Raw genomic sequence first — 14,871 nt, 5'->3', positions numbered from 1 at the left:
AAGTAGGCAGTCGTTTTTCTTTGCAACACTGTCTGCCACTGTGCAGTCTGTCTGTAATAGCCCATTGAAATGGAATCATTACAGTAAAGTGGGTGGGTGTAATATGAAATCATCAATTGTTTCTCTTCAGTGTGTGTGTGCGTGCGTGCGTGCGTGCGTCGGTGCTACGTCCTAAATAACTAACTGTTAGGCCAATTGGACCATTATAAAAAACTGATAAAAATAAATAACCCCCCTCCACGTCAGCCCCCCTTGTTATGAATACCTTCCCGCGCACCTGTGACATACAGCCTATAACGACACAACCGTTTCCTTTCAATGTTACATTGAGGTCAGGTCACGTCCCCTCAAAGGGAAGCCTTCCTCCTTCGGAGCCTCTCACTTGCCCGGCCCTTTAAATGATGGACCTGGCCCTGAATGACTTCTGGAAGGAGAGGAATCACCCAAGAGAGAGAGAGAGAGAGAGAGGCAGAATGTGCCGACCAATTACGCCAGCAAATGGAGAAATCCTCTGCTAACGGCTGGTGTAATTTGAAAGTGTGGAGAAGCGGAGTTTGTGGTCTGTGGGTGTGTGTGTGTGTGTGTGTGTGTGTGTGTGCGCGCGCGCATGTGTGTGATTAGGTGTCATCACTGTGGTCTGAAGGCGAGGTGGAAGGGGACATGGTGCAGTCATTAATCCGTGCCTCCCGACAGCATACGAGAGCACTTCGTGTCTTCAAGTTTAAAGAACGGAGGGCGGAGTGGGAAGGATAGTGGGAATGGAGGGCCAAGTGGACACTATAGTGGACTGCACACAACGAGGAATGTGCGGATGGTGGGAATTGGGTTGACCTTGGGCTGCCTCATTTTGCGGACGATAATCACGTGCTTTCTGAGCATTTACACAGAAAGACGTTCCGACTAGTCAGACAGCTTAACCCATTCTGAACGGGCACCCATTTTGGTGTCAGCATCATGTAATGCTTTATCTATTGAAAAATAGCAGATCTACAAGCTCATATCGCGCCACCGAGTGGCGCGATACGAGCTTGTAGGTCTGCTATTTTTGAAAAATCAAAGAACGACTGACATTTTTAGAATCTGATCTCAGGTCAGAATGGGTTCATCAGGACCAGTGTGTGTCCGGCGGAAACCTTGTATGAATCTGATCTCAGGTCAGAATGGGTTAAGAGGATGAGTTTTTGCTGTGTGCCCTAGGGGGGAGAGCAACGGACTTGAACTCTTGCTTCCTTCATGCATGAGTGTCCAAGTTGCTCCTTTACACCTGACAGGGGGGAGTTTCCCTGGTTGGACGTAGCGTGTGGAAGGAAGACGTTATTCCAACCAGTTCCTTTCCCCTCCATCAGGCGCCCAGGCTGGCCAGGGGGAGGCAGTTTAGAGACCAGGATTACTGCACGTTTTTTGTGAGGGTACCTACTACCTACCCTAGGGGACACGGGGAGAACATGCAAACTCCACACAGAAAGGCCCTTTCGCCAACCCCGCCTCGGGTATGGGCACCGATGACGCGGAGGAGGAGACACGCCGCCAGCGCCCACAGCGCCCCGAAAGTAAAAGTGTTTTAGCTTTTAATAAGGCAACGTTTCGGTCCCTTTCAGAGCAGTACGCCCGATTTCTAGGTCTGCGAAAGCTTTTTCCTACAGGGGATCCTTGACATGAAATAGTATGAGAACCACTAACATAGACACATACGTTTTTCAGAAAACTGTTAGGATTTAGGAGACACTTGTAGAATCAGGTCCTCATGTCTTAACGGGTTAAACACCTGCTTGGATTGCAGTCGGTTCACAGCAGCTGAAGGACAAAAAAACGTCTTTGTCTTTCTTGAAGCACTTTATGAAGGAATGAGAGATTGAGATTCTAAATGTCATCGTTTGCCATTAGACGTTGTTAACCGCTATTAGTTGCTGAGTGCATTGCAAGGTCACACAGTTGTCAAATGCTTTTAACGGCACTGTTTGCACTTCTCCTAAAGAGCTCTTTACATATTAAACAACCTCTTGGATCAAGGCGTTTTTAAGTACCCACTACTACGCTACAAAGAAGACTTCTGCCTCATGAGACACTGAGATTCATAACCTATTCAAGAAGTACATTCTTGAAGGGAGCTGTTTTTACTGAACCAGCAGCACTGAGCATGGCATTGCTACCAACGGCTTTACATTTATTTTTAGAAAAGAAGAAGAAATACCCCCCGGTTTATTAGGTTGCTTGAATTCAATTATGCCTCTACAGTACTTAACAGTTCCACTGCGTAACCCGTGTTCGCCACTATTTAATCCATGTGTCGGTGCTGCGTAATACCGCTTAACCCGCTATTTGTTTATAGCGCAATTTGTTTATATATAGCGGGTTAAGCCGCATTTTTTAATAATTATAAAGAAAGAGCGGATTATGATCGTCGTGTCGTGTTATGATGACGAAACCGGAAATCAAGCCATGCTCTGGACTGCTAGGGCTTCTGGGAAAATGAGTTCAATGCAAGTGAACGGGGGGGTTTGTTTGGACTACAACATGCTGTGCAGGCTGTTTTGGTTTCACATCGTAATGGCGGCATGTTTTTCTCTTCAACAACAAACCATGGGACTATTAGAACTAGTGTTAACTGGTGTCAAAACCCATAGTGTAATTAGGGCCAGGGTCCAGTTTGCGGGAAGGAATCAACACTGGCTTCCTGTCAAGTTCCTTCTCACCTACAAATGTCGAAACCTCCTGTGACACGGAAACCTGCAGTCCACAAACTTGGACCTCCTCTCTGTACCAAAAACAGACAGGCGAACCTTCTCAGGCGTATGGCATACAGTTTGTTGTTTTGTTTTCTGTTTGTCTGTGTGCATGTGAGTGAGAGAGAGACAGAGAGAGAGAGAGAGAGAGAGAGATAGACATGGTGAAACACATGTGATTCGCCATGTTTATACCTCTAAGGTATATTAATGACATAGTAAAATGTGATATCTTTGATTAGTCAATCTTAGTTGTCATATCTGTCCTGTGCAATGTGTAATTATGAAGCCTAAAAGGCAAACAGAAATACAAATTGTAATGTTCAAATGTTCAATGCAAAAAAAACATACTGTCTCTGTGTTATTGTCGAGGAGGTGTCTCTGTATCGTTTATCGTTTAGTCATTCATATTTGATACAGTCTGTTTCTAGCAAAAATATAACTAATTTGGCAGCAGTAACAATAGCGTTTTCTCTCAGTCAGTTGATTCTTCATATCCACATGAGTGAAACGGCCGGGATGACATGTTTATTTTTCAAACAGCTATTATATGAGGCCTTCTAACACCCTCTACCGATATTGACGTCAGACTTCGGTGCTCAGACGCGCTGCAGTATAATAGCTGCAGTCTGTCTCAAGGCTGTGTGACAAAGGCTCTGACTAATAGTGTAAAGGTAACACACTGTACGCACACAGTGCTAATGGACTTGGGGGAGAAGACTATTCCAATTGCCCTTTTCAATTTCATAAAATGCCAGACTCTGGTACTCTCACTGGCATGACCAAATTAATTGTGCAACCAAGCAAACCTGAAAATGTGCTTTATATTGACCGTGCAAAGTAATCAGCTATTATTTACAGAATGTTTTGCCGTTTGGACTCATGGCCTTACCTATTTTATCCCTAAACTTGTTTGCCACACTTTACTATCTTGAAAAACAATTTAAAATAGTTCAAGTAGCCGATCTACATCGACACGTTGTGAGCTTGTAGATCAGCTATTTGGACGATTTCAAAATAGTAAAAAATGGCAAATGAGTTTAGGGATAGGCGGGTGGCTCAATATATAGCTCTCTGTGTCTTAGTGTCTTAGTTATTTGGTCAGATTATTTTATTCGGGAACCGGGGCCTGAAATGAGAGCATTGATCGCATCGGACAACATCAGAGTGTTTTTGTACACGTAATCCAGAGTGATAAGAAAGAGCTTGATAGGGACGTTTTATCAGCGGTAGAGCAAAGGAGGACAACCATAGACATAAAAAGGTTGATGCCTCCTTCGGCTCTGGGGCGTGTGTCTCTCTTGAAGGCAACATGGAGGGAAAGCTTCCCTGAGATTCCTTGCGAAGCATAGCATAAGCATAGCATAAGCATAGCATAAGCAAAGCGGGAGCTTGCCAAGCGTGCGTAACGGAAGGTATAGGCCTTCGGTAAATATTTTATGCTAATAAAGCTCACTTGGATTTAATTGATAAGTCCCGGAAAAGACCTGCTGTGATTGGTCACTTGAGTGGCAGTGACGCAGCGTGCCTTCCGCACTTCCGCCTTCGTTGAAGACACATCGCGCCAATGAACTCCATCCTTCTTCGACCGCTTATCCGTAGTCTGGTCGCGGGGGCAACAGCTCCACCAGAGAGCTCCAGATTTCCCTCTCCAGAGCAACATTAGTAACTTGCTCCTGGGGGATCCCGAGGCGTTCCAAGGCCAGTGAGTAGATGTGATCCCTCCATCTCATCCTTGGTTTGCCCGGGGACGTGCCTCGAGGACCTCCCTGGGGAGACGCTCGAGAGGCATCCTAACCAGAATCCCGAACCACCTAAGTTGGCTCCTTTCCAGGCGAAGAAGCAGCGACTCTACTCTCTCGCGTGAATGAACTTCTCACCCTATCTCTAAGGGAGACGACAGCAACCTATTTCGGCCGCTTGTATTCGCAACCTCATTCTTTCGGTCATGACCCACACTTCATGACCATATAGGTGAGAGTAGGAACGAAGATTGCTCGGTTAGACAGAGAGCTTTGCCTTCTGGCTCAGCTCTCACAATGAACTGGCTCTAATGAACTGCAGCGGCATCTATATTTTAAAATATCTATGAGGACAACTCTCATCCTGAGAGAGACGTTTTAGCAGCAGTAGAGCAAAGGAGGACAACATCCAGTCAGCGACACCCCCCCCCCTCCCACACCACCACCACACTAATTTCGATTCGGTTGGAATGGCTTAGGGTACAGCAACTTGCAATGGGCCTGGTCTACAACGTCTAAGATACCCAGGTACCTGGCCACAACACCAGAGGGAGTACCACAAGCAACGTTCAACCCCGAATCGGCTCCAACAAGGGGTTAAATTAATTCCGTACCCTATGCCACTATAATGTGGAACACCCTACCGACAGCCGTTAAGAAATGTGAATCCTATAGACTCCTTCAAAAACCGCTCTCAAGGAGCACTGGGCCAAATTCCACGAAAATGTCAGGTGCCGAATTTCTCTGTCTCAGTCCAGCTCTGCGTATACTGTGAATACACATTTCAATCAGTCGATCAAACCCACCCTCATCCTGCCGTTGCGGACGGCGGGGCCGTCCTCGGCCAGCCGCAGGACAAACAGGTCCATCTTGTACTCTCGTCCTCCGCGGATGCTGAAGCCGAAGCCTTTCGCGCTCTTCTCCAACTCCACCGTGAAGAAGTCAAAGTCCTGCATGGGAAGCTGAGGCATGAGGAAAACAATGGTTATACATGCAATGCTGCATTTAATTACACGGCTTGGTTGAATGCTTGATTCTGATTGGTCATTCGCCAAATTCAGCGGTCTGTTATTTCTGGATAATGACCGCTCCGCTCTATAACAGACCGATGCCTAATAAAACCCTCGGAGCACCTGCTGCAAACCGCTGATTTACTGCTGTTTCCAACACGACAGCCATGTACACACACACACACACACACACACAATGTCTTTTACAGCTAAACATTGCTCTCATAAATGTTTTTGAAAACATTCGAGCGAGAAATAGACGAAGCAGTACCCGGAAATGGATTCTATTTGATCAACTCACTTCCTTGTTTTCCGACTGTGCTGCAGCTGGGCCAGCTGCAGGAATACTTTCATTACCAAGCAAGGAAATACCTTGTTTTGTTGTATTTTGGGTCAATTTATAAAGTCATACAGTATTAGGACCACTCAGCCATACATTTTAAAGGTTTCATGACATTCTTTTTTTTCCGGTTGTATGACCTCAATTACACCCACACAACTTTTCTTTGTGTGTTCTGAAGCCTTTTGAGCTGCAACGAAAGCAGGCAAAATCCCTCAGTGACATCTCTTTATTTTATACATCAATGATATTTGCAAAGTATCACAGCTGCTATCATTGGTACTTTTTGCAGACGACACAAATGTTTTCTGCTCCGGGGATAATTTGGCCAAATTACAGGGTGACATCAATATATATATATATATTATATATTATATTATATTATATTTGTGTAGAATGTTTTGTTATATTGGTACTAAATTGTATATTAAAATAGACAATCTTTGGATATGTATAATATGGATGTATGTGTAACTGAAAAGTAATTTCAGTTAAAGAGGGGTGGGAGTTTATAAGTTTTTACTTCTTCTCACTCCTTTTCGGATATGCTTAGATTTATTTATTTTATTATTTTCCTTTTATTTCTTCTTGCTATTTTATTTTAATTATTTTTCATTGTGAAATGCAAGGAATTGTTCTGTTTATTGGCATATTCGAAATAAACATGACAAAAAAAAAAATCATACTGTATGGGATTTGTGGACTGTTACCTCACAGTCCACAGGCAAATCAGAGCGCTTGTTTGAGCCAGAAAACCCCAGAACATCTACTGAATGTTCAGGTTTTTTGGGTGCAATTGAGCTCAGAAAACCTATTTTGTTTTTTACAAAACCTTTTTTTTTATGTCACGATCACTTTCATTATTTTATCCGATGTTGTTACTCCTTAAATGGCTACAATGAATTGGAAAATTGACAAAAATGGCTTCAGAGAGAAGCAGCGGGGTGAAATCAGCCCTCAACGGAGGGGCGAGGCTTCCCTCACTTTGAGTGGCACTGAACGCGGAAGCCATGGGTGTCTTTCTGACAGAAATACCAGTCTGGTAACTAACTGTTTTTCTGACAGAAATACCAGTCTGGTAACTAACTGTTTTTCTGACAGAAATACCAGTCTGGTAACTATGTAACTGTTTTTCTGACAGAAATAGAGCGTCGCAGTGCATGCATTTTTCAAAAAGTATTTTTGTGACAAATCATGACAACAAAAGGTTTATTGTCATGATTTGTCACAAACCATAGTTGGCTTTGTCTGGGGCTTTGTCTGACAAAAATACCATCTGATTAATGCATTTCTGAAACCCAACACTAACCCTAACAATAACCCTACCCGTAACCCTATAACCTCACAGACTCCGTCGAGGTCTAAAACTTTTACTTTATCTGCAAAAAAAAACACTTTGCGGTTGGCACACAAAATAGTGGCACAAGCAAGATTCAAACCTAGGAGGTATATGGATTGAAAGTCTAGTCACTATTTCACTGTAACGCGTCACGAGTGAGACCGAGTGTGAGTGAGCGAGTGGCAGAGTTTTTGGGATACCGATTTGGAATTTGGCTTCAGAGACGACGTGTGTAGTGAAAGCTCCTTCACCTGAACGGCCGGAGGCATCCGGTAGTCGGGGATGGTGAACTGCCTGGTGTCAGGTGACAGCTGCCTGTAGTCCAGTAGGGGCGGGTGTCTGTAGTCCAACGTGGGCGGCTGCCGGTAGTCTGCAACGGGAGGAGGGTGCCGGTAGTCGAGCGCTGGGGGCTGCCGGTAGTCCGTGAACGGCGCCTGGCGAATGTCCGGTTTCACGTCCTGCCTGGCCTTCACCTCCGACCTGTAACTAACAGACCAATCATCATATCGCGGGTCGGTCGGTCGGTCGGGCAGAAGGGAGCGAGAGATGCTGCGTTCACATATGCCGATGCAAAAGATTCAAAGATACAAAGCCACACAGCAGTATTTGTAGCTTTGAATCTTTGTGGCTGAAGTTGAAACCGGTTCAGCTTTTTTGTAACTTTGTAGCATTTGCAGCAGCTACACAAACGTCTGATGTAGCCTATATCTTTGTATCTTCATGTCGCTGTGCTTCCATTGAAAATGAATAGTAGACTGTATCATTGCATCTGCCTGTGTGAACAGAGACCGGTATTACTGCATGCTTTTTGTGAGGGCATCTACACTATAGGGGGACTATGGATAGGTCGTGACCTACTCCTACTGTACAGTCTTGTTGCGACTGCACGTCGCACTTACTATGAAAACGTCCATTTCCACGTCAGTCAGTCAGTCACTTATTATCCCCATAGATGGTCTCGTGACATCACGTGACATCATCAGGGATGGAGATCCCTGATGTCATAGTAAATGCATCTGTCGCAATTAAGCCCAAATATGGAGGTCCCTGATATCATCAATATTGGCCAGCAAATCTAAATCTGCCCTCAAACTCTTAGATCTCCATATATGGAGCTGACCTGTTCTGACATTACATAATGTTGATCCTTCCCCATCCATCCTTCCTCTTCGATGTCTCCCTTTTGACTGATACCCGTCCATCAAACTGTAGACGGGCCCGTCCCAAAGTTATGAATGCAGCTGGCGAAAACTAGAGTTCTCAACAGGCCCGGAAATTTAGGCCCGGCCCTACCTGGGCCCTCATCAAACCCTGTACACTCAAGACACTGCCCCCGCTGCCACCCTTAGATCTCCATTATAGGGAGCTGACCTGTTCTGACATTCCATTATGTTGATCTGACGTTATCAAACCCTGTACACTCAAGACACGCTCCTTATATGGCCACTACAGAATTCATTCCATGTTGATCTGACACCCCCCCCATGCCAAAGCGCCAGTGCTCGCCCAGCAGTCTGCCGTCAACGTTGCTTCTCGCCCTTCGGCGTCTTACTGGCGTTAGACAAGAGCTATGGGCATGAAGGTGACGGGGCGACGGGGCAGGGCTCCTACCGTACGTGCGTTTTTGCCTTACCTGTTTTCATGGGCGTAGGTCTGGGGTGGCGGGGCGGCAGACAGCTGGGCGGCAGGGCTCTGGTGAGGAGCGGGGCCGGGCTGGGTGACCACGGGGCCAAGGGGGGGCTGCTGGCCGGGGGGCTCCGTCACCGGGGCCACAGAACCGGGCTGCGAGGCTGCCGTTGTGGCAGGCTGCTGGCTCTGGGTCTGGGCCGGGCTGTGCTGCTGGTTCTGGTTCATGGGGCTCTGTTTCTCAGAGCTGGGCGCCGACGGGGGGTTGCTCAACTCTGGGTGATCACAGAGGTAGAAGACCGACAGGAGCGTTAACCAAAATGGAAAAAACATGAAGCAAAGCGAGCAAAGTGTCGGTCTCTCAATGATACGCGGATGGAAACGCACAGCGGCCATTACTTTAAAGGACTTTGATTTTTTTCAACCATGGTTCATGTTAGGTTGTTATTAGAGGAAGCAAAAGATGAGAGTATTTTTCTTTTTTGAGTGGTGAAGGAACAGCTTTGTCCGTGTCCTGCACCTATGTGTTCACCTATGTGTTTACCTATGTGACTATGAGCATAATATAATGAGTACCAGTAGGGGCGCTGTTTTCCAGAAACAGAGAGAGAGAGAGAGAGAGAGAGACAGAGACAGGCACTGTTCCCTGCTAATGAGAGAGAGAGAGAGAGAGGGGGGGGGGGGGGGGGAGGAGAGGGGAGTTGCACCACTCGATACACACAGGTGTGATTTTTTTTTTCATTTACTGCTTTCTTTCGTTTTAACAATGTACTGTACTGTAAGCTGTTTTGACAGGGGGACGGGGCATTCAAAGAACTGGCTAATTTTTTTTAAATAATATGTCTTTTTGTCCTGTCCTGTCAAAATAGCTAAAATCACTGAAACTAAATAAGGGAGCAAATCAATAAATAATAACACTCATCTTTTACTTTCTTTAACCCATTTAGGGACCGGAGCCGATTTTTGCTATCTGTAGATAGCAACGAGAACCCCAGGGTTTACTACAAGTAAAAGTCCGGAATTCAAAATGTACTTGAGTAAAAGTACAAAGGTATTGGCGTCAAAGTGTACTTAAAGTACCAAAAGCAAAAGTAGGCATTATGCAAAAGGTCCCATTTCAGGTTTTCAAATGTATAAAAAATCTCACAATGCGTCACGATGCGGCGCATTGTGAGCTTGTAGATCGGCTATTTTCAAATGTCCCAAATGTGCATATAGGGCTGAAGTGGTTAATGTACAGTATGTCTTGTAATAATAATCAAAATCGACAGTACAAAGTAACTGCCGTGCGTGCAAACGCCTCAAAATTGTACTTAAGTACAGTACCTAAGTAAAAGTACTTTCCACCACTGCACGTAAGTGAATACCGGTACATAAAGATAACAAAGACCTTGCACGCTCCATATAACAATTTCCATTAAAGCGCTGATTCAACAGCGGCCATAAATCTTTGTCTGTCTTACGCATCGAAGTCGCATGCCCTCGTCTAATGTGTGTGTGTGTGTATATCATCACTGCCATCTGTGCAGGGCGCGGCCCCCGCGCATTGATGTCGTTGACGTGACGAACAGTGTTCGTTGACTACCTTTTTTTCACTGACGAAAAAGAAATAAAAAATAAGCTATGATGACTAAAACTAAGACTGATAAGCTCAGCGTGAGCCCATTGTGAGCTTGAAGATCGGCTATTTTCAAGATATTGTTGAAAACCTGAAATGGGACATTCCGCATCATGACTTTAAGTGTTAGGGCTCTATTGTCGTCCATGCTATGCTAAACCCCTTATCCCTAAACTTTTTAGCCTTTTTTTTTTATATATATTTTTTTTTTTTAAATTTTGAATAGTTCAACTAGCCGATCTACATCGATCTATTAATTATTATTTTATAATGGTAAAAAAAAGGCAAAGTATGGATAAGGGGTTTAGCATGGACGAAAACAGAGCCCAAAAAGGGCTCCATGTTCGTCACAGCTAAACCCCTTATCCCTAAACTTATCATTTTTTTTTTTTTTTTTACTATTTGTAAAAACATTTTTGAATAGTTCAACTAGCCAATCTACATTGACACGTCGCGAGCTCGTAGAACGATGACGTTAACGGAGCCCAAAGTCTTTTAGTGTTAACCCATTTTGGGGCGGGAACCCCTTTTGGTGTTTTAAACATTATGTTATACTTTAGCTATTGAAAAATAGCAGATCTACAAGCTCATAGCACGCCACCGAGTGGCGTGCTACGAGCTTGTAGGTCTGCTATTTTTGAAAAATCGTAAAAATGTGGCACAAATCTTTGAATATATATGTGACCAAATTTGACTGAGGGGCTGCCATTGGATTTTTTTGAATTTTTAGTTTTTTTCATGTTATATGAAAGCAGGGAATCATAGCTTCAAATTGACATATTGGTTGTTGAGTTTGACCAGTTTTGGAGATATGGCTTATAGAGTGATGTCTTGCAGAAAACAGCGAGTTGAGAAAAGAGGCTTGAAAGGTTCACTTCTGTGGTCTCTAACATTACACCTAGCTACATGTTTAAGCATTTATTTCATATTTACATAAAATATATTTACATCGATTTCAGCTCTGACACTTATTTAAGACATGCTGTGAAGAGTCTGCCTGTGCCATTACCTCATTTTGGAAAAAAAGAAAAGAAAAAAGTTTTTCTCCTCCTGGTGAAAAGCTGGAATTTGCGCGATGGAAGTCTCTCAGTCAAATCTGGTCACATATTCTTTCAAGATGAATGTTTTTAACTCGGGTCTAAATGGGTTAAGTCGACGGCAGTAACACTTTCCTTGCTCACCTTCCTGTGGTATGATCCTCAGGCTGACGGTGAGTCCGGCGTCCTTGATGAGCTTGACGATGTCCGCGTGGGGCATGTCCACGATGGAGCGGCCGTTGACCGCCAGGATGCGCTCGCCCACCTTCAGCGCCGAGCAGCGGTCCGCCGGGCTGCCCTCGATGATGCGTCCGATCTTATGGGGCACGGCGGCTGCATTGGCCAAAATGATTCACAACCAGTTCAATTATTAACCCATCTATAGACCCCGAGGAACGATTCTACAAAATGTCTTCTGAATCCTGACGGGTTTCTGAAAAAACCCTATGTTTCTGAAAAAACCCTATGTTTCTGTGTGTCAGTGGTTCTCGAACTATATTTCAGGTCAAGGAGCCCCAGAATTATATGTAATTGACCGCCGGACCCCAATCTCCGATTTTAGTTAAAAACATTCGCTCTGAAAGAATATATATTCAAAGATTTGTGCCGCATTTTCACGATTTTTCAAAAATAGCAGACCTACAAGCTCGTAGCGCGGCACAGAGTGCCGCGCTACGAGCTTGTAGGTCTGCTATTTTTCAATAGCTAAAGTAGAACAACAACAAGCTTAAAACACCAAGGGTTCCTGCCCAGAATGGGTTAATAAAGTATGCACTATGCACACACACACAACTACTGTACATGCACTCGGTCGCACGCTCACACGCACACACACACGCACACACACACACACACACACACACACACACACACACACGCCTACTGTACATGCACGCACGCACGCGCACACACACACATACCGTACATTCACACGCACGTGCGCACACACACACACACACACACACACATGCCTACCGTACCGTACAAGCACACGTGCAGGCAGTAGGAAACGTTTCTTCGCTCAGACGCACTAACACTCATCGACCGACTGACTGAACGGCTGACAATCCTCTCTGTCTCTGCTATTTTGCTACACCCAACACCCCCCACCAAGCTTACGTAAGCCAGTTGGGTTTTTTGCATGTGTGTGTGTGTGTGTGTGTGTGTGTGTGTGTGTGGGCGAAGCGCTGAGGCTCACGCAGCACAGCATGCTACAGATCTGTGCAGAGAATGGCTCATCGTAGGAGGGGTATACATAATTGAGACGGAGGGGTGTAGATGTTGAAGGAAGATGGGTTTCAGTTTTTCAACGTAACAATGACCTCTCCTCGTTAGCTTACTTACATTATTGATTCCACACGGGGCTGCAGCTGCACACATAGCTTTTTCAGAAAACATCCTGAAGCAGTGAAGTACTCTAGATTTCGGACTTACTGTAAAGGGGAATAGTAATACCACTTATTTTCAACACTGAACTAACTATGTCCATTGGGGGTGCATACCTAGTCGTTAGCCTCGGAAACCCAGGGAGGAAAAAAAAGTCTGGGACAGAGTCCACTTCAATTCGGCATAGAGTAGCGCAAACGTCGATCACTCTCTGCTGATTTCTGATCGTCTGCACCTTTGTTAAATTTGACGCACACACGCATACACACAAACTCCTCTCTCTCTCTCTCTCTGTCGCTCTAATTAATTAGTCTCATGTCGCGCAGCTGCGTCTAGATTCTCCCGGCGGATCCTGCCGGAAGCTGCCTATAATGCCATAGAAAGCATAGGTGGACCCCAGGCTATATACAGTCATTAGTCAAGACAAACCCGCGCGGCAGGTTAAAAATCTGAAATTGGAAATACTCAAGTAAAGTACAAATACCTCAAAGTACAGTACTTAAGTAAAAGCACTTACTTTCCACCACTGACCAAAAACGACACTGGAAAACGACCAACGTGAAAAGCCGACACAGAGTCAGAAGACTCACCGATGGCCGGAGACGCCGCCTCGGGCCGGTTGAGCGAGCTGATGATGACGAAGCCGAAGCCTTCGCTCTCGTTGCGGTTGATGACCACGTCGCTGGGCGTGGCGTTGGGGTTGGGCGCCGCGGCCTCCGGGGCCGTGCTGTTGACCACGTAGGTGAAGTCACTGCGCGGGGAGCTGTGCTGCGTGGAGACAGAGCCCGGGCTGCGGCCGTTCTCCCAACAGCCGGGCGGCTCGCCTGCCAGAGGGAAAGGTATAAGAGAGTGGAGAGGTTGTCAAATATTATTTTTTTTCCCCCGAAAATAGCAGATCTACATGGTTGTATATCGGCTATTTTCAGATGGCGGAAATGTATATAGGGGCTGGTGTGGTGGTTAGTGTTTATGTTTTCTAATAATAATAGTGGAGTGGAGTAGAAGTAAAAGTACTGGAGAATTGGAAATACATAAATGCACAAAGTTGCTTTCCACCATTCTTCAATACTGAATCCTTCCTAATGTGCAGAACAGACAGAGCACTAAATGCCTGATGGAGGGGAAAGGAACTGGTTGGAATAACGTGTTCCTTCCACGCGCTCTACGTCCAACCGGGGAAACTCCCGCTCCTGTCAGGTGGAAAAAAAGCTGCTTGCACTCCTCATGCATTGAAGGAAGCATGAGGTCAGTCCGTTGCTCTCCCCAGGTTGGCAGAGGGAGTGTAAGCGCCCAGGATTACATTAGACAATATTGACACAGGGTGAAGAAAAGAATGGCTTGCAAAATCGTGGGATAAAATTAAAAAAAAAAAATCACACCCGGGCCATGTGAAGTGAGGGGGGCGCTCTTATCACCACACGTCATCAAACATCATCTCATTCCGGGCCAATCACAAATTGCGTCCTCACCTTCGTCTTCAATGTTTGCGTTTACAGAATGTCTGTGTTTATACAAACACTCAAAACTGGCCATTCATTGTCAAATGGCATTCAATGTTATAGTGCTAGGCCAAAGGTTGTGTTTACGCAAACCCTCGAAGCTGGACATCATATAGGAGGGGCTATAGGCGCCCCTCAAACATACAGAATTCTCCCCCATGCAGAAGAAGAGCCCTTAAAGTGACCTCGCGTCAATCACCTCTCACCTGCTGCGTGCGTCCTCCTCCTGACGAGCAGGTTGACCTGGCCGCTGCGCGCCGCTCCGTGCATGAGCTCGATGACGTAGCGGTGGGGCTTCCCCAGCACGGGGATCCCGTCCACGAAGAGCAGCTCGTCGCCCGGCCGCAGGCGCCCGTCCACGTCCGCCGGACTCTTCTCCACGATGGCGCCGATCACGATCTGCAATGTTGTGGTCCGAGAGCGGAAGAGAGCCACATGTCAAGACAACTATTCCTCAACCATTTCAATTTCAATTTCAAGGACCCCCAGTTTGACCTGCATTAGGCTACGAATCTCCTTAATGGCATTTCTATCTCTGAGACCCCAATTTA

General features: G+C 45.7%; 1 protein-coding gene across 1 annotated transcript in view; it reads right to left on the bottom strand.

Annotated features, from left to right (window-relative positions):
- Window positions 1–14,871, bottom strand: part of LOC310853208 (membrane-associated guanylate kinase, WW and PDZ domain-containing protein 2-like) — a 78,512-nt gene that overhangs the window by 10,459 nt on the left and 53,182 nt on the right. The window contains exons 11-16 of the mRNA XM_083757449.1: window positions 14,527–14,719; window positions 13,412–13,645; window positions 11,580–11,768; window positions 8,788–9,055; window positions 7,406–7,634; window positions 5,272–5,427 (exon numbers count right to left, since the gene is read on the bottom strand). Of these exons, the coding sequence (XP_083613575.1) occupies window positions 5,272–5,427; window positions 7,406–7,634; window positions 8,788–9,055; window positions 11,580–11,768; window positions 13,412–13,645; window positions 14,527–14,719 (1,269 nt within the window). The remainder of the gene's footprint in view (window positions 1–5,271; window positions 5,428–7,405; window positions 7,635–8,787; window positions 9,056–11,579; window positions 11,769–13,411; window positions 13,646–14,526; window positions 14,720–14,871) is intronic.

The sequence above is a fragment of the Protomyctophum parallelum genome (genome assembly GCF_964188405.1).
Source record: "Protomyctophum parallelum genome assembly, chromosome: 22".
Lineage (NCBI taxonomy): Eukaryota > Metazoa > Chordata > Actinopteri > Myctophiformes > Myctophidae > Protomyctophum > Protomyctophum parallelum.
This window is presented reverse-complemented; position numbering and strand designations above follow the sequence as displayed.